This window comes from Bactrocera oleae, chromosome X, assembly GCF_042242935.1.
Source record: "Bactrocera oleae isolate idBacOlea1 chromosome X, idBacOlea1, whole genome shotgun sequence".
Taxonomy (NCBI): domain Eukaryota; kingdom Metazoa; phylum Arthropoda; class Insecta; order Diptera; family Tephritidae; genus Bactrocera; species Bactrocera oleae.
In genome coordinates this window covers 26165681-26186940 of record NC_091541.1, presented here as the reverse complement: position 1 = coordinate 26186940, position 21260 = coordinate 26165681, and the positions used below count along the sequence as shown (strand labels likewise).

The 21260-nt window shown below is 36.5% G+C and overlaps 1 protein-coding gene and 1 pseudogene across 7 annotated transcripts in view; one reads left to right on the top strand and one right to left on the bottom strand.

Moving 5' to 3' along the window:
* The window catches only part of CaMKI (Calcium/calmodulin-dependent protein kinase I), a 407212-nt gene that overhangs the window by 80612 nt on the left and 305340 nt on the right, over positions 1 to 21260 (top strand). For all 7 annotated transcript variants that reach the window (XM_070112309.1, XM_070112308.1, XM_070112305.1 and 4 more), the window contains one exon: positions 4608 to 4742. In XM_070112309.1, the coding sequence (XP_069968410.1) occupies positions 4608 to 4742 (135 nt within the window). The remainder of the gene's footprint in view (positions 1 to 4607; positions 4743 to 21260) is intronic.
* On the bottom strand, positions 11146 to 20855 carry LOC138857975 (uncharacterized protein PF3D7_1120000-like; annotated as a pseudogene).

Sequence of the window (21260 nt, the reverse complement as noted above, 5' to 3'; positions counted from 1 at the left end):
TGTTTTCATGAGTTTTTCGAAAAAATGTCCGAGTTGGGTCTGAACCAAATTAATTTGATTCCGAATAAATTTGGTAAATGCTTAGATTTAGTATACGTAGATACCTCTTCAAAGTGTTCCGTTATTCAGAGTAATCCTCTTGTTCTACCAGAGGACTCGTATCATCCTGCTTTGGAAATATCTGTCGAAATCATGAGCAATGTACGCGATAATAATTATCAAACTTCGTGCTTCCGTACTCGGTTCAACTTTGCAAAAGCTAATTTTAAAAAGTTAAATACAGAACTTTCTACAATATCATGGCCTAATTATAATGGTGATATTGAATTGAGTGTTTCTCCTTTTAATAACATTATTACGAAATTATTTGAAAAGTATGTTCCAATAGTAATTGTTAATAAAAGTAAAAGTAGAATTCCGTGGTCGTCGAAAGAGTTACATAAGTTGAAAAACAGAAAAACTCAAGCCTTTAAGCATTTAAAAAAAAACCGGTTCACTTGTCGACTATTCTAAATATTCCGTATTGCGTCGACAATATTTTGACCTAAACAAAAAATGTTATAATAATTACTTAAATAAAGTAAAAAAGAATGTTGTAAGTTATCCAAAACCGTTTTATGATTTCGTCAACTCCAAACGCAGGATTTCCAAATTTCCGTCCGCGATGAAATACAAATCTATCATTTCAACTGACAATGTTATTATATCCAATATGTTTGCAGAATTTTTCAAGTCAAACTACCGTAATAATTCTTCCAAAACTTTATCTTATCAGCACGTGTTGTGTTCGAATACTTTAATTAACGCTCCAATTATTTCTGAAGAAGACGTCCTACTTAAATTAAATAAGTTAAAACCATCTTTTAGTTACTACCCAGACATGATACCCTCATGCTTCCTAAAAAATAGTGCCAAATATACTTACTTGCCTTTGACAAGGATATTTAATTAATCTCTTAAACACGGTATATTTCCTTCAATATGGAAACAGTCATTTATAATTCCTTTGCATAAAAGTGGATTTAGATCCAACATTGGAAACTATAGAGGTATCGAAAAACTATTTCGGCCAAGATTTCTTCAATGGGTGGCTTGCTACCTTTATAATAGAACACAACGAGTGATATTTGAGGATACACGTTCAGATACAATTAATGTTTCTTCAGGTGTTCCGCAAGGTAGTCATCTTGGCCCGATTCTGTTCTTGTTGTTTATTAACGATATCTCTTCAGTAATTGAATTCTCAAAAATGTTATTATACGCTGATGACGTAAAGCTTTTTAAATCATACACTTCAACTGAGGAAAGGTGTCTGTTGCAAACAGACTTAAACAATATGATTGCATGGTGTGATAGAAATGATTTGCCATTGAATCTGAATAAATGTAAGACGGATGTGCTTTTCCCGTAGATCTGTGCATCCCTCTTATGTAATAAAACACCATATTCTGGAGCAAGTTTTTGACTATGTTGATTTGGGAGTCAATATGGACTCTAAGCTTAATTTTTGTCTTCATATTGACACCATGGTCTTGAAAGCAATAGCTGTCCTCAGTTTTGTTAAACGTTGGTCTAAAGAATTTAGAGATCCGTATATTTCTAAAACACTTTATGCAACTTTGGTTAGACCTATATTGTAATATGGCTCTGCTGTATGGAACCCTAACTACCAAACTGACAAGTTAGAGTGTGTTCAAAACAAGTTTTACTTTTCGCTTTAGCATATTTCCGATGCGATTCTAGGGTAAGTCTACCTCCATACACTAGTCGTTTAAAACTTATTAATCTACCTACACTTTCTAGTCGTAGGGAAATGCTTGGCATAATATTCTTAGTGAAAATCTTAAATGGAACAGTTTGCAGTTCTTTTCTGCTATCTGAAATTAAATTTAATATCCCGATTCGCTTTTCGATGCAGTTTAGACCTTTACTGTTAAAATCCTGTAGATCAAATTTTGAACTAAACGAGCCAATCCGCCGTATATGTCATGATTTTAATTCTCATTCCACCACATTTGACTTATCTGACTCACTTTTCTAAATTAAAAAGACTTTATTATTTTCTTTTAATGAATGAAAATGTAACAATTTATTATATTGTAACTATAAATCTTAGCTGTTGAAATTTTTGTTTCTTTAGCTGAGCACTTTTAGATCTCAACACTTAACGTATGCGGATTGCGCCCCTCGCGTTGGTTGGGCGGGAGGAGGGTAATCGTTGGGTTATTATTATTATTATTATTATGGTGAAGTGTTCAAACACTTCGATGGACCATAAATATGCGCGCAGAATAGCAAATTGATTCAACAGCACAAATATGTTTTGAACAATTGCTAGATATTGGAAATAGTAAAATAGAACATTAGGCTACAGTTCTATTTTACTATTTCCAATATATGCATTATACTACCAGACAATTTTTGCACTCCTGTTCACAAAAAAAATTGATTACTTGAGAGTATATTTCTGAGAGCAAAAATTAATTGTTTGGATCATAACTGACTCAGTAATGAGGCTACATTGCGGCCAAAAATGTAGAGGTTGACAAAATTAGTTTCCAAATACAACAGTTGTTGCAGGCCATCATATGTATTTTACAAGTAAATCATTCGCTCCTATTGTTGATCAAATTGAAAACGTAAATCATATACCCAGGATCAATTATTATTCTGCATAATTTCAATCCAACTCAATTATGCAACGGTACACGTTTGGTAATCAAAAAGTTTACAAAAAATATTATTGAAGCAACCATTTTGACTGGAAAATTTAATAGAGAAATGATCCTGTTACCACTTTTTCCATTGATACTGTCAGAATCTACGATACGAAAGAGCTGAATTAAATTGAATTTAAAAATATTTATATTATAATTAAAAACTATTAATATTATTATTAAAATTTAAGAATGATCTACCCTCTTTCATTATCTTAAATGTTATCAACTAACAACTTTGAAAATTATTCATTTGTTACAAACTTGAATATAAAATTAATAAAATAAAAAATTCAACATCTCTTAGTATCTTTGTGTTTAATAACAATTCTAAGAAAATTTGGAGCAATCATTTTCAAATTTGGAAGTAATGTCAACATCTTAAATTATAACTCCAAAATTTTTTGAACAATTCATTTAAATTTTTAGTACGTTTTTTTAAAGGGGAATAGGGAATAAAATAGACTGTCAAAATATACAAAAAGTAAAAATGTTTTTTTTTTTTTAATTTCACACTAGGTGTGCCCCTTAAGAGCTCCAGGTTGCAAGCAAAAGGTATTGTGCTCAACTCTCCACTGAATAGTATTGATTACAGTGTTTCGTTTATTGGACTCATTTTAGCCACAAAATTCACTGGGATCGGGCTTTTTGCAGTCGTTCTGTAATCTCAATTGTACATGGTCCACGTTTTGTGCATCAAGAGTTTGTTTTAATGACTGTTCAGATACAACTTTTATTTAACTTTTCATGAGGCATAAGAATTATTAAACCCAAATTTTATATTGTAAAAACAATTAAAATATATATTTTTGGCACTAAAAAAGAACTTTCTTGTTGCTGTTTGAGTTACAAAGAATTAAAAGCAAAGTGTTTATTCAAAAAAGTCAGAGACAACGATGACGTCATATACTGTAGGTAGAACAGAAAACTGTGAAAACGCAAACACTTTGTTAAACTCGTAAAATAAACATTATTAATTATTGTAGTTTGTATTGAAAAAGTTTTAGTGAAATGAGTAGAGGAATGTTATGAGCCAAATATTTGAGTAATTTTTAAATAAATACTTTAATTTGTTGCCTTAATTGCTAATTAAGTAGATGATTTAACAAATTGAATTTTTGCTATGTTTTCAGCAATACTTCTTTTTTATTGTAAAAATAAATATATACGAATATTAATAACAGTGTCGATATACTTATGTGAAACTAAAGTAATTAAATATAAAAAATTTCAAAATATTAATTCCGCCTACAAAAAATGTCGCTTTTTTGGGCAGCTTGTACATTGGATGGTAAAGTAGAAAAACTTTTCTTTAACGATTTATTTGCACTATTGGTATTAACACTATCGGTACTTACTACTTTGTCTTAAATACTCATTTACGAAATGTTCGTGAATGAGTGGATAAATTTGGTTAATCGGTGGTAATATTATAACTAAACTGAAATTTATATTTTTCATTGATTAAACAGAAGCAATGCGAAAAATACCAAGCCCAATGCAGTATTATATACTATTAGTTTAAATTATTTTAAATTTGTATGTCTCAGGTAAAATATGCTTTTGTTATGAGATGAATTTGGAATGATATCATGTTTTCAGCGTTTATTCAGTTTAAGAGAATAATAGCTAAATAAAGCACTGAAAGCCAGAGCATATGAAAAGGATAAATTGGTATTGCCCTTCATGTATTCGACGATTTCTAAATCTGGAACATTATATTTATTAATCCTCTTTACTTTTAACATTTATTCAACTTCAGAGAATGATAAAAACTCAAAAAAGCACAGAATGAAAAATTGCTTGAATTATATTTTAATATCTATTTTCAAAAATTGATTTAGTACGTTGTTAGCTAAACTATAAAAATTTTCTTGACCCTATTTTTAGAGGTGCTTTTTCTGAAGTACGCCTGGCTGAGAGCAAGGAAAATCCTGATGAGCATTTCGCAGTTAAGATTATCGATAAAAAAGCGTTAAAAGGAAAAGAAGAATCACTTGAAAATGAAATTCGGGTACTAAGGAGGTAAGAAACTTTTTAATACATACACTAGCCGTCTTAAGTATACGCTACTCTGCAAATAAATCTTTACTGCTTTAAATCATAGTAATTATTTTTTAAATAACTGAACATTTTTATATATATATTATTTTCAATAAGATGCTAACGGTACTAATCATGCACACAGATAGGCGACGCCATAGATAACGGGACTTTTGTTGCCGCATCAAAGTAATACATGAGTCAAAAGTGTACGCTCATCTCATTTCTGTTCTATTTATTATTTCGTAAGCCCCTCGAATTTAAATAAAAACTCGTTTTTAAAGCAATCTTATTAAAGTATAATTTTGAAGATTTTTAAGCATTTTGCGGTTTTGGTAGCAATGGATGCAAAGCGAAAAAAAGGTGAAAGGCAAATTATTATTAAATGGCACAATAAAGATCCAAAATAGCCGGCAAATAGTAAAATCCGTCGGTAGAAAATCATGTCGGAAAATTATCGTTGTCTGACCTACTAATATATGTATATACATATATATAATATATATTTATTTATTTAGTTAAACGCCAATCGGCAATATACATAGATATAATAAAGAATTAAAGTGTTATACAAAAGTAGCTAGGGTATATTAGTGTAATATCTGGAAAATATTTAAATAATTCTAAGTTAATATGTAATTCAGACTTGAAGATGTCGATAGCAGGATGGTACTTATCTTCCGGGACAAGAGCAACTGCGTGTTCCGGAGAAGAGTCAATGTCAGTGAAACAAAGGTCAAGTGTTGAGTTCCAGGCATTTTGAATGTAATTTTGTTGGGTGCAGTTTAATGAGGCAAATCCATCATAAAGTTGCTTTTCACAGTCGACACGAGGCAAGCTGCTAGAAATATTGAAGTCGCCGACAATCATGACGTTGGAATTTCGGTATTTGTCCATTATAAATGAAACGGTAGCTATGTGGCACTCGAAGATCTCAAGAGTTGATTGAGGAGGTATGTAGATGCAGCCGATGATCATATCGCGAGAAGCTCCCTTGACACGGATGAATATTTGCTCTGCTCGTTGATGAGCGAAACACGGTCTTTACGGTAAATACTATATGTTGAATCAATGACTTCACCATCACATATGGATGAGTGAAGCCAGGATTCCGAAATACATACAACGTCGTACTGGTTAGCCGCTAATGCTGTTTGAAATGTTGAGAGTTTTGTACGCAGACCTCTGACGTTCTGGTAGCACAGGTGGACGTAAGATACTTTCTTCTTGCTCGTTGAGCGGACGAAAATTTCTTTTAACGATTCTTGGGACACCATTGATATATAATTAATTGTGTTACTGTCATCACCACTCTTCACGATTGAATCAAGCTCTTGACGCAAATTTTTCTGATGAAGTTGTTGAGAGGCAGTTAGATCAGTCATGAAAATAAAACCTGAGTTTTCGTCTGTTGGTCTGTATTTAATAATGGAAAGTGCATCGGCTGCTGAACGGGTGGTAATGTGAAGAGGACGTGTACGTCCAGGTGTAGGACGACCCAGTTTACGTAACTTGAGTTCAGTGGCCTCATCCTTGATACTGGGAGGCAAAGCTGTGACTAACTTTGTTCTGTCATCCTCTAAACGGTCCTTTCCAGCAGCTTTATCAGACTCAGGAATATTTAGGGCAATCACGTTGGTTTCACGGCGTTTTCGTTCCGACAGTTCAGTGAAAAACTCTTCCTGGCTGGTAGGCAGCCTCATATCTACGTTTAGCTTGTCTTCAACTGATGTAAGTTTGTCATCCAGGGCAGAACATTGATTTGATAGCGAGACGTTTTGTTCTGACAGTTTGCTTACGTCTTTTCTTAAGTCCTTGATTTCACTTACAACTGATTTTTTTAGGTCCCTGAACTCACGTTCATAATTTGTTGTAAAACGTTCAAAGTGTCTCTTGAGTAAGGTTTCAATATCCTTTGACGGTGGCGGATCATCTGATGCCTCCTCATCGGAATCCAATACATCACATGTCTTAACACTAATGTCACTTGCACATGAGTCACAGTTCCGAACTGTTTCTTTTTTCTTAATGCTGTTGGCGATGGATTTAAACTAATCGGATGAAAGGTTGGTGCACTTTGAGTGAAACCAACGTCGACAAGCCGCACATTGAATACTTGGCTGCGTTTTATCCCGGATTATGTCTGAGCAAAAACCACAAATCTGTTGTGTTGTATTTACTTTTTTGGGTGGCATTTTGTAAGTACACGATACAGGAAAAAAAGATATGTTCCAAATAATTCCGGAGTAATTTTTTATTTCCGTGTATTATTAATGCATTCATTCACTCTATGATGCCTAATTCACAATCAATGTTAATGTTTGTTATGCTTTGTATTATTACACCTCACAATATTACGTCGCACACACCTTTCTTTGTTGTACGAAATTCAATTATGGTTCAATATCAAAATTTAATCGAACTTTTCTTTGTACATCCTTTTTATTTTCTTATAAGAATTATTATTTCCTTTTAAGGAAACTTATATGAGGCATTAATTTAATATTCTTTCACTTTTATATATGCGATTGATGTAATATTTTCAGATATTACGGAGCACTTTTCACTATACACACTGCACATGTTTACAGCTACCTAACCAAATATATATACGACAACACGTTGCTTTGGCTATGGAATACATCAGTGGTGCTCACTTGGCACCCAACAATATCAAGTGACTCCGTTTTGCTCCGGAAAACATCTTTTACAACAAACACAGCACTTTTAATGAGAACACGCAAAATGATCGGAACAAGCAAGTTGACTTGCACTGGCGACGTCTGGCTCGCGGTAGCTCGCTCGAAACTAACGGGATAATCGTCATTCATTCACTGCTGGCTGACATTGCCTCGCATTCACTTAGTTTTGGCAAGCATTTAACATGGAGTCCACAAAATAATAGGAATGACATTATAAGAAATATATTTATATTATATATTGTAACGGGTTTCTCGATAAATCGTCTAACTATAACTCGCTCTTGAGATCGATCACTGGATTGTTAAATTAAAGTCCCAATTTAATGATATACACTTATCTTTATTTCCAATTCCAACAACTTAACACTTATTGCTCGCTATTCGAACTTACAACTTATTGCTTATAGCTTAATTGCTCTTGACACGACAACACTCTAATTAGAACTGTCCAGCTGCACAAAAGTTCGCTACTAGAACATTCTGGCAACTACGAATTCGCTGTCTAGTTGCTTCTGCCAATTTATCGTCAATTCTGATTTGTTCTGGTACTCGTGTTCGCCACACTGCCCTCTACCTAAGTCTGATCGACCCGATTAGACATATTTGCGGTACCAAACGCTGCAAGCCGTTCCAGATGAACCACCTTCATTTTATTCCTTGGTCTTCCAATGGTCTTTATGCGATACACTACATCATTGAGTCGTTTAATAACCAGGTATGGTCCTTCCCAATTACACTGTAATTTGGGAGACAGCCCTTTCTTTCGTTGTGGGTTATATAACAATACCCAATCGCCTTCAATAAAACCCTCAGAGTTTATTGCCTTGACGTATTTTGCTTTCATCTTATCGCTCATAATTTTGGTGCGCTGTCTTACCATATCCCTCATCTCGTCTTCTTGGATGCTATTGAACTCCTTAGTATTCTTTCCTCCGTTGGCGTTATTTCCAAATTTTAAATCAATCGGTAGTCGAAGATCATTACCAAAAATTACCCTTGCTGGCATGACTACCAAAACATATCTGTTTCCTAATTTACTGATAGGAAATGGACCAGCTTCATCCATGGCTACTCGCTCAAACGGCGCACCTGAATTGTACTGCTTCATCTGAGCGTGACTCCTGGACCGCGGCCCTTTAGCAGCAATGCACTCGACACAATTGGCGATTAACTCCGTAACTGATTGACGACAACCAACCCAATAAAATCATTGTTTAAATTTCACCAAAGTTTTAGTGATACTCATGTGTCCTCCACTTGGACCGTTGTGCAGCTCGTTGAGAGCTTCAGGAATTCTTACTTTTGGAACAATCATCAGAGCCCGTGAACTTTGCCCATCTTCGCTTTCCCATACGCGATGCAAGCAGCCAGACACTAACTTCAAACTATTCCATTGTGACAAATAAGCCTTTGCGACTGGGCTTTCTGCAGCTGTTTCTTCTCTCACTTGACGTTTATTCATCTCCAATCCGTGTATTACACTTTTCAAATCTGGATCTTCTTGCTGACATTTCCGTAGCTCCTCCGGATTCCAGTCTGCTCCTCAGCTTTTGAGCAATGTCTGCATTCCAGATTACAGGGACGGCGGGACATGGCATCAGCATTGCCATGACTACTACCTTTGCGATGTTCTATAGAGAAGTCGTAACTTTGGATTCTCTCAATCCACCGTGCCAACTGTCCTTCAGGGTTCCTGAATTGTAGAAGCCATTTTAATGCTGCATGATCTGTCCTCACCCGAAATCGCTGGTCATAAAGGTACTTATGAAAATGTTTGATGCACTTCACTAACGCCAGTAATTCCCTCCGAGTAACACAATAATTTCTCTCTGGCTTGCTTATGGTCTGGCTGTAATACGCAACCACTTTCTCATGCCCATCAATGACTTGTGATAAAACGCCTCCTACTGCAAATCCACTAGCATCTGTATCCAAAATAAACGTTGATCCTGGGACCGGGTATGCTAACATTGGCGCAGTACCGTTTCTTCAGAGTTTGGAAAGCCACTTCTTGTTCTTTATTCCATTCAAAAACTCTGTTCTTGTTCGTGAGTTCATGGAGGCTACTAGCTACGCTAGCAAAATTTGGAACGAATCGTCTATAATAAGTACACAGTCCAAGGAAACTCCGCAATTCGTGTAAATTTTTAAGAGCGGGCCAATCTCTTACTGCCTCGATCTTTTCATTAGCTGTGCAAATGCCCTCCGTTGTCACTTTGTGTCCTAAGTAGCTTACTTCCTTTTTGAAAAGGGAACACTTCTTTGGACACAGCTTCAGACCAGTGCTAGCTATCCGTTGGAAAACCTCTTCCAAGTTCTTAAGGTGTTCATCGAAGCTTTTACCCAACACGATGATATCGTCGAGGTATACCAAACAGGTCTTCCAGTCTAATCCTTTTAATACCTGGTCCATAAGAGTCTCAAAAGTAGCAGGAGCGTTACATAATCCAAAGGGCATTACGGTAAATTGCCATAGACCATCTCCCACGCTGAAAGCCGTCTTTTCTTTGTCTTCTTCGTTTACCTCCACTTGCCAATAACCACTTTTCAAATCAAGTGTTGAGAACCATTTTGTGCCTGATAACGAGTCCAGTGTATCATCGATTTTAGGTAGTGGATAACTGTCTTTCTTCGTTACATCATTCAACCTTCTATAGTCCACACAAAATCTCATGTTGCCATCTTTATTCTTCACAAGTACTACAGGTGAGCTCCACGGACTCTCTGATGGTTCGATTACGCCGCTTTCGCTCATTTCACGTATGGTCTGGCTTTCAACTTCACGTTTTGCTTAAGGAACGCTTCGAGGAGCCTGGCGGATTGGTCTTGCATCACCTGCGTTAATGAAATGTTTCACAACTTTGGTTCTTTCTGGTTTGGCATCGTCTTTATCAAATATGGATGAGTATCTGAGAAGAAGTTGTTTAGCCATAGTTTGATAGTTTGCCTCTAGTTCTTCAGTCCATGCGTTAATTTCACTCGATATATCGTTTTCGTCCATGGAATCTTCCTCAAGACGTATTTCGCAATTTATCACGGCCTCAATCTCTTGACACTGCCCTAATAGAGCTCCTTTGGAGAGCTTTATTGGTAACTTGCACTCATTAAGTACTCTTACTGGAACACGTTTATCTTGCCTTGTCATAGCCAGGGTTTTGCACATAAGTAAGTTTGGTGTAGATTCTTTTGTGGGCTCAACAATCCACCACTTGTTTGACACATAGTCTCCATCTAATTCTGCCCAAATAACTGCTTCTGATGTTGGTGGAATCTGCTGGCTCTCTGTTGTTATTACTCGTCTAACGTTGTACTTCGTAACCGAACATAAGTGGAAATTCCATATTTCTATATTATATGATTCGCTAGAAAATCTACTCCAATTATGACTTCGTCAACGATATCTGCCACTATAAAATTGTGCAACACGGCTGCCTTTCCAATAACGATCTCGCACGTTACCTTTCCGAGAACTAGGGTATCTTCTCCAATTGCAGTACGCAACTTTGCCACAGCTAACGGTCTCACTTCTTTCTCAACCAGATCAGATCGAATTATGGAATGTGATGCGCCCGTATCCACAGTCAGTATGCGCTTTTTACCGTCTACACATCCACTAACGGTAACGTTACTCGTATTCCTGATTATTTGTGAAATGGAGATTACAGGGCATTTGCTGGCTCGCTTTAGTTTAACGATTGGTTTGATTTGACATTTGCTTGATCTTCCTCAGCTTTGCGTTTACGTCCAACTGGATTATTGGGCTGGTTACAGTTGCGTGCAATATGGCCACTATTTCCGCAGTTGAAGCATTTAAACCCAGCATAATTTTTCTTATGCGCTTCCGTATATTTTTCCAGTGCTTTCTGCATGTTGTCCATTTTTTCAAGTAATTGGTTCACCCAAGTGTGTTCCTTTATTTCTACTTTGTAAGCTTTAAATGTTTGTTGTTTGCAAAGCAGAGATGCAGTTTCCTGTGTCAGAGCATACGAGACGGTTTCTGCAAACGTCAATTTGGGACATGCTAATGCAGCGAATCGTGTAGTGTTATCTCGTATTCCATTGACGAAAGTCTGAATTTTCGTGTTCTCGATGTATTCCATGGATTTATGTGCATAAGCTAAGTGAGCTAACCTCTCAATCTCTGTAGAAAACTCCTGCAGAGACTCTTTGGCTTTCTGGCGGCGATTTCGCAACTCGATTTGAAAGATCTGCTTCCTGTGCTCACTACCATACCGTCTTTCTAATGCACCCATCAACGTTTCATAACTACTCGCCTCGCAGTTTGGAATGGTCTGTAATATTTTCGCTGCAGATCTTTTAATGCAACGAACAATGCAGCTACTTTATCTTCAGTGTTCCAATTATTTGAAGATGCCGTCTTTTCGAATTGAAGCTTAAAAACGGGGAACGGCACAGTGGCATCAAAGGATGGGGGTTTTACCTTGGCAGAAGCTGTTGACACAATTGGCCGATTTAATTGTAGCTCGCGCAGACGATCTTTTAATTCATCCATTTCAGTTTTAATTCTATCCCCTTCTTCCGAAATCTGTAAGAACACTTCTGCTATTTGTGAGGTCACCTGTGCTGATATATGTGCATCTTGCGCTGCAAACTGCTCTTCCAACTGTGTGGACACCTGTGCTGATATACGTGCATCTTGCGCCAACATTTGCGATGACACCTCTGCTATTTGTTGGGTTATACTTCCATCCTGCTCTCTAAATTGTGTCGATATTTCTGTTGATATTTGCATTGACATTTGCGTTGACATTTGAGACATCTCTTTCCCCATCTGCGATATTGCAGCAAAAATCATGTTTATGTCCACAATCTTTGACGAGCATTGAGTTTCTTCCTTTTCTGCTATCTTTGTTGTTTCTTCCTCTAATTCCATGTGAAAGACATATTCCTCAACATTAATATTTTCCGATTCCATGGCCTCTCAACCGTGATTGCAATTCAGTTTTTAATCCATTTGTCGGCAAACTACGTTGCTCCAGCTCCTTTTTCAGTTTTGGAATCTTCAGATCGTTAAACTTGGCCATTTTCAAATAATTATCTCCTTGGGAATTTATTTGACAATCCCACTTCTGACACCAATTGTAACGGGTTTCTCGATAAATCGTCTAACTATAACTCACTCTTGAGCTCGATCACTGGATTGTTAAATTAAAGTCCCAATTTAGTGCTATACACTTATCTTTATTGACAATTCCAACAACTTAACACTTATTGCTCGCTATTCGAACTTACAACTTATTGCTTATAGCTTAATTGCTCTATACACGGCAATACTCAAATTAGAACTGTCCTGCTGCGTAATCCGGCAGCCTCTCGATAAATCGTCTAACTATAACTCACTCTTGAGCTCGATCACTGGATTGTTAAATTAAAGTCCCAATTTAGTGCTATACACTTATCTTTATTGACAATTCCAACAACTTAACACTTATTGCTCGCTATTCGAACTTACAACTTATTGCTTATAGCTTAATTGCTCTATACACGGCAATACTCTAATTAGAACTGTCCTGCTGCGTAATCCGGCAGCCCTTATATAGTAAATTTTTAACAAAAGTTCGCTACTAGAACATTCTGGCAACTACGAATTCGCTGTCTAGTTGCTTCTGGCAGTTTATCGTCAATTCTGATTTGTTCTCGTACTCGTGTTCGCCACAATATTATATATATACAACAGCAGTACATATAACGGGATATTCACATTAAAACAGAACGAATTTTTAATGTGATATTTGTTATTCTCGTTCAGTTTCGCTAGTTCACGGAAATCATTTAAATTGCTTTCCACAAAAATATAGGAGTGTTAGACATTTCCGTTCATAATATTTAATTTTTACTAGTAAGTGTAGTCTAGCAGAAATTTGAATTAGTAATTGTTACAATAATTCAATGATTGGATTTTTCTTCAGTAGGAGAGAAAAACATTCTACAGAAGTAATGTGGGAAACGATAAAAACAAACCAAAAACAAAATGGGCGAAAGCGCCAAACATCCATTGTTGACTATCCAACATAGGCCACTACTACAACATTAATGCTTTTGCGTCGGCCAGGAGCATCAGCGATGTACGAAATGTATCACCTAACACTAACTCCTTGAAGGCGATTGTCAAAGGACAAAAAGTCTACGAAAAGTACCGCTACTAAGAAAACACGTAGAAGCCCGTATACTAAAGCAAAAAGTATGTTTCCTGGCCTATGTTCAAATGACGAAAAAAATTGTGTTCAGATGAATCCAAAATTAAATTATTTGTTAGTAAAAGTTCTGGACCTTTTGTCCGACATTCCCCCAATATGTTAGCAAAGTCAAATGGTATACTCGTTTTAGATTTCTTTGTGGATCTTACCGGCTTGTTCTATGATGACCGATATTTTGGGTAAAAAGTCAGCTATAGGCACTGGGGTCCACATATTCAGTACCTAGGGGCTTGAACAGTTTTGATTCGATTTAGACAATTTTTGGTCACAAAGTGGCATACTTTAAACGTATTACTCTTACAAAGTTTTACGCCGATATAATCGAAAGTAAAAACATCAGATGGAATTGAAAATGCTGTTATATGGGAAATAGGCGAGGTTGTAATCCGATTTCGCCCATTTTCGTACTATAATATAGAAATATGAGAAGAATATTATGTACCGAATTTGGTTGAAATCGGTTAAACAGATCTAACTGACTAATTTTAAACGTTGTTCCTATAAAGTCATCTCATACCGTCCCATAGATAAAAATTTAATGTATCTGGCTTGTTTAGTGCTTGATTTATCGCGCTTTTAGTAGTTTTTAACAGTACCGTTATATGGGGAGTGGGCGGGGCTGTCACCCGATGTCACCCATTTTCAAACCGTCGATAGAAATGCTAAAAACATTTGTTCCCAGTGAATTTTTTTATTATGGCTTCAGTGGTATAGGAGATATGCACATTAAACCTATTAGGGGGTGGGACCACGCCCACATGTTAAAGTAAACTGCAGATGCCCCTACCTAATGTGATCCTGTATACCAAATAACAGCCTTGTATCTTATTGTGGAGCTTAGGTATGGCAATTTAATTGTTTTGTGAGGGTGGCAGTGGTCCGATTACGCCCATCTGCAATACCGTCTTATAAACATAACCCTATATCTAACACGATTAGTTTTAGGCGATACAAACAACCGTTTGGTGAACAAAATTATTATACTCTGTAGCAACAGGTTGCACGAGTATAAGAAGTAAGGAAGGGCTAAGTTCGGATGCAACCGAACATTTTATACTCTCGCGTAGTCAAATGGTATACTCGTTTGAGATTTCTTTATATATTTTTATAATTAGAGCAATCGTTCTTGTGTTTTGTTGTATACGCTTATAATTTATTTTATATAAAATGAATTACAACTGTATTGAGGAGTATGAAAATAAATCGTTTTTTGACAATGAATAACATTTTTTATTTATTTTATCGATATTATTATACATGATTAGCTTAAAAATAATAAATATTAACAAGTTTAAAATAATTACATACTCGTATTCCTGCTTATTGGTGAAATGGAGATTACAGGCCATTTGCTGTCTCGTTTTAATTTAACGATTGGTTTGATTTGACATTTGCTTGATCTTCCTCAGCTTTGCGTTTACGTCCAACTGGATTATTGGGCTGGTTACAGTTGCGTGCAATATGGCCACTTTTTCCGCAGTTGAAGCATTTAAACACAGCATCATTTTTCTTATGCGCTTCCGTGGATTTTTCTAGTGCTTTCTACATGTCGTCCATTTTTTCAAGTAATTGGTTCACCCAAGTGTATTCCTTTATTTCTACTTTGTGAGCTTTAAATGTTTGATTGCAAAGCAGAGATGCAGTTTCCTGTATCAGAGCATACGAGACGGTTTCTGCAAACGTCAATTTTGGACATGCTAATGCAGCGAATCGTGTAGTGTTATCTCGTATTCCATTGACGAAAGTCTGAATTTTCGTGTCCTCGATGTATTCCATGGATTTATGTGCATAAGCTAAGTGAGCTAACCTCTCAATCTCTGTAGAAAACTCCTGCAGAGACTCATTGGCTTTCTGGCGGCGATTTCGTAACTCGATTTGAGAGATCTGCTTCCTGTGCTCACTACCATACCGTCTTTCTAATTCACCCATCAACATTTCATAACTACTCGCCTCGCAGTTCGGAATGGTCTGTAATATTTCCGCTGCAGATCCTTTTAATGCAACGAACAATGCAGCTTCTTTATCTTCAGTGTTCCAATTATTTGAAGATGCCGTCTTTTCGAATTGAAGCTTAAAAACGGGGAACGGAACAGTGCCATCAAAGGATGGAGGTTTTACCTTGGCAGAAACTGTTGACACAATTGGCCGATTTAATTGTAGCTCGCGGAGACGATCTTTTAATTCATCCATTTCAGTTTTAATTCTATCCCGCTCTTCCGAAATCTGTGAGAACACTTCTGCTATTTGTGAGGTCACCTGTGCTGATATATGTGCATCTTGCGCTGTAAACTGCTCTTCCAACTGTGTGGATACCTGTGCTGATATACGTGCATCTTGCGCTGCGAATTGCTCTTCCAACTGCGTATTTAACGAGGACAATTGGGATTGTTGTGCCAACATTTATGATGACACCCCTGCTATTTGTTGGGTTAAACGTGCATCCTGCTCTTTAAATTGTGTCGATATTTCTGTTGATATTTGCATTGACATTTGCGTTGACATTTGAGACATACGTGTATCCTGCTCTTTAAATTGTGTCGATATTTGCGTTGACATTTGAGACATCTCTTTCCCCATCTGCGATATTGCAGCAAAAATCATGTTTATGTCCACAATCTTTGACGAGCATTGAGTTTCTTCCTTTTCTTCTATCGTTGTTGTCTCTTCCTCTAATTCCATGTGAAAGACATATTCCTCAACATTAATATTTTCCGCCTCTGTGGCCTCTCAACCGTGATTGCAATTCAGTTTTTAATCCATTTGTCGGCAAACCACTTTGCTCCAGCTCCTTTTTCAGTTGTGGAATCTTCAGATCGTTAAACTTGGCCATTTTCAAATAACTATCTCCTTGAGAATTTATTTGACAATCCCACTTCTGACACCAATTGTAACGGGTTTCTCGATAAATCGTCTAACTATAACTCACTCTTGAGCTCGATCACTGGATTGTTAATATAAAGTCCCAATTTAATGCTATACACTTATCTTTATTTCCAATTCCAACAACTTAACACTTATTGCTCGCTATTCGAACTAAAACTTATTGCTTATAGCTTAATTGCTCTATACACGGCAACACTCTAATTACAACTGTCCTGCTGCACAATCCGGCAGCCCTTATATAGTAAATTTTTAACAAAAGTTCGCTACTAGAACATTCTGGCAACTACGAATTCGCTGTCTAGTTGCTTCTGGCAGTTTATCGTCAATTCTGATTTGTTCTCGTACTCGTGTTCGCCACAATATTATATATATGCAACAGCAGTACATATAACGGGATATTCACATTAAAACAGAACAAATTTTTAATGTGATATTTGTTATTCTCGTTCAGTTTCGCTAGTTCTCGGAAATCATTTAAATTGCTGTCCACAAAAATATAGGAGTGTTAGACATTTACGTTCATAATATTTAATTTTTACTAGTAAGTGTAGTCTAGCAGAAATTTGAATTAGTAATTGTTACAATAATTTAATGATTGGATTTTTCTTCAGTAGGAGAGAAAAACATTCTACAGAAGTAATGTGGGAAACGATAAAAACAAACCAAAAACAAAATGGGCGAAAGCGCCAAACATCCATTGTTGACTATCCAACATAGGCCACTACTACAACATTAATGCTTTTGCGTCGGCCAGGAGCATCAGCGATGTACGAAATGTATCACCTAACACTAACTCCTTGAAGGCGATTGTCAAAGGACAAAAAGTCTACGAAAAGTACCGCTACTAAGAAAACACGTAGAAGCCCGTATACTAAAGCAAAAAGTATGTTTCCTGGCCTATGTTCAAATGACGAAAAAAATTGTGTTCAGATGAAACCAAAATTAAATTATTTGTTAGTAAAAGTTCTGGACCTTTTGTCCGAAATTCCCTCAATATTATTAGGGGAAATTTAATTATGACAATTAGCAAAGTCAAATGGTATACTCGTTTTAGATTTCTTTGTGGATCTTACCGCCTTGTTCTATGTTGACCGATATTTTCGGTAAAAAGTCAGCTATAGGCACTGGGTTCCACATATTCAGTACCTAGTGGCTTGAACAGTGAATAAAAATATACCCAATTTATTGGGAGCACGAAATTTATTTTCACTAGCTTTAAATAGGATTATAAAGGAAGCACTCGAATTATTAGTTTTATAATTGAACTCCGTTCAAATTTATTTATTTAACAAATTATTAATTATTAAACAATTAAAATTTAATAAAAGTAGTTGTGCTGGACTGGAAACAAACCAGCTGATTGTGCGAAAATGATGTCCGAACAATGAAGGTTTGAGTTATCGACGCGCTGTACCGCTGAGAAGTCTAGTTAGCGCGTAGGATCACTCTTTAATCGAATGTGTATAAGCGAATGATGATGTGGCGCTCAGGCCCGTAGACGATAACGAATGACATATAGCGAATGAGAATGGTATGTTGTGTTGTCCTGTGTGGTGTCATCTGGTGTGGGGTGAAATTCCTTGAGTGTTCACAGGTGTGGTGTGTTTCATTAAGGCGTGTCAGTGTTCCCGAGTAGAGTGGTGCACTTGGAGGAGAGAGTTAAAACTCATTTAAACAAACAGTTTTGAATCGATTTAGACAATTTTTGGTCACAAAGTGGCATACTTTAAACGTATTATTCTCGCAAAGTTTTACGCCGATATAATCAGTGTTGCTTGATTTGCATACTGGAAAGTAAAAACATCAGATGGAATTTAAAATGCTGTTATATGGGAAATAGGCGAGGTTGTAATCCGATTTCGCCCATTTTCGTACTATAATATAGAAATATGAGAAGAATATTATGTACCGAATTTGGTTGAAATCGGTTAAACAGATCTAACTGACTAATTTTGAACGTTGTTCCTATAAAGCCATCCCAGAGATAAAAATTTAATGTCTCTGGCTTGTTTAGTGCTTTATTTATCGCGCTTTTAGTAGTTTTTAACAGTACCGTTATATGAGGAGTGGGCGGGGTTGTCACCCGATTTCACCCATTTTCACACCGTCGATAGAGATGCTAAAAACATTTGTTCCCAGTGAATTTTTTTTTATTATGGCTTCAGTGGTATAGGTGATATGCACATTAAACCTATTAGGGGGTGGGACCACGCCCACTTAAAAAAAAAATTGAACTGTAGATGCCCCTCCCTAATGTGATCCTGTATACCAAACAACAGCCTTGTATCTTATTGTGGAGCTTAAATATGGCAATTTAATTGGTTTGTGAGCGTGGCAGTGGTCCGATTACGCCCATCTGCAATACCGTCTTATATACATAACCCTATATCTAACACGATTAGTTTTAGGCGATACAAACAACCGTTTGGTGAACAAAACTATTATACTCTGTAGCAACAGGTTGCGAGAGTATAAGAAGTAAGGAAGGGCTAAGTTCGGATGCAACCGAACATTTTATACTCTCGCATAGTCAAATGGTATACTCGTTTGGGATTTCTTTATATATTTTAATAATTAGAGCAATCGTTCTTGTGTTTTGTTGTATACGCTTATAATTTATTTTATATAAAATGAATTACAACTGTATTGAGGAGTATAAAAATAAATCGTTTTTTGACAATGAATAACATTTTTTATTTATTTTATCGATATTATTATACATGTTTAGCTTTAAAATAATAAATATTAACAAGTTTAAAACTATTATATACTCGTATTCCTGCTTATTTGTGAAATGGATTTTACAGGGCATTTGCTGGCTTGCTTTAGTTTAACGATTGGTTTGATTTGACATTTGCTTGATCTTCCTCAGCTTTGCGTTTACGTCCAACTGGATTATTGGGCTGGTTACAGTTGCGTGCAATATGGCCACTTTTTCCACAGTTGAAGCATTTAAACACAGCATCATTTTTCTTATGCGCTTCCGTGGATTTTTCTAGTGCTTTCTGCATGTCGTCCATTTTTTCAAGTAATTGGTTCACCCAATTGTGTTCCTTTATTTTTACTTTGTGAGTTTTAAATGTTTGATTGCAAAGCAGAGATGCAGTTTCCTGTGTCAGAGCATACGATACGGTTTCTGCAAACGTCAATTTTGGACATGCTAATGCAGCGAATCGTGTAGTGTTATCTCGTATTCCATTGACGAAAGTCTGAATTTTCGTGTCCTCGATATATTCCATGGATTTATGTGCATAAGCTAAGTGAGCTTACCTCTCAATCTCTGTAGAAAACTCCTGCAGAGACTCATTGGCTTTCTGGCGGCGATTTCGTAACTCGATTTCAGAGATCTGCTTCCTGTGCTCACTACCATACCGTCTTTCTAATTCACCCATCAACGTTTCATAATTACTCGCCTCGCAGTTTGAAATGGTCTGTAATATTTCCGCTGCAGATCCTTGTAATGCAGCGAACAATGCAGCTTCTTTATCTTCAGTGTTCCAATTATTTGAAGATGCCGTCTTTTCGAATTGAAGCTTAAAAACGGGGAACGGAACAGTGCCATCAAAGGTGGAGGTTTTACCTTGGCAGAAACTGTTGACACAATTGGCCGATTTAATTGTAGCTCGCGGAGACGATCTTTTAATTCATCCATTTCAGTTTTAATTCTATCCCGCTCTTCCGAAATCTGTGAGAACACTTCTGCTATTTGTGAGGTCACCTGTGCTGATATATGTGCATCTTGCGCTGCAAACTGCTCTTCCAACTGTGTGGACACCTGTGCTGATATACGTGCATCTTGCGCTGCGAACTGCTCTTCCAACTGCGTTTTTAACGCGGACAATTGGGATTGTTGTGCCAACATTTGTGATGACACCTCTGCTATTTAATGGTTTATACGTGCATCCTGCTCTTTAAATTGTGTCGATATTTCTGTTGATATTTGCATTGACATTTGCGTTGACATTTGAGACATACGTGTATCCTGCTCTTTAAATTGTGTCGACATTTGCGTTGACATTTGAGACATCTCTTTCCCAATCTGCGATATTGCAGCAAAAATCATGTTTATGTCCGCAATCTTTGACGAGCATTGAGTTTCTTCCTTTTCTTCTATCGTTGTTGTCTCTTCCTCTAATTCCATGTGAAAGACATATTCCTCAACATTAATATTTTCCGCCTCTGTGGCCTCTCAACCGTGATTGCAATTCAGTTTTAAATCCATTTGTCGGCAAACCACTTTGCTCCAGCTCCTTTTTCAGTTGTGGAATCTTCAGATCGTTAAACTTGACCATTTTCAAATAACTATCTCCTTGGGAATTTATTTGACAATCCCACTTCTGACACCAATTGTAACGGGTTTCTCGATAAATCGTCTAACTATAACTCACTCTTGAGTTCGATCACTGGATTGTTAAATTAAAGTCCCAATTTAATGCTATACACTTATCTTTATTTCCAATTCCAACAACTTAACACTTATTGCTCGAAATTAGAACTTACAACTTATTGCTTATAGCTTAATTGCTCTATACACGACAACACTCTAATTAGAACTGTCCTGCTGCACAATCCGGCAGCCCTTATATAGTAAATTTTTAACAAAAGTTCGCTACTAGAACATTCTGGCAACTACGAATTCACTGTCTAGTTGCTTCTGGCAGTTTATCGTCAATTCTGATTTGTTCTCGTACTCGTGT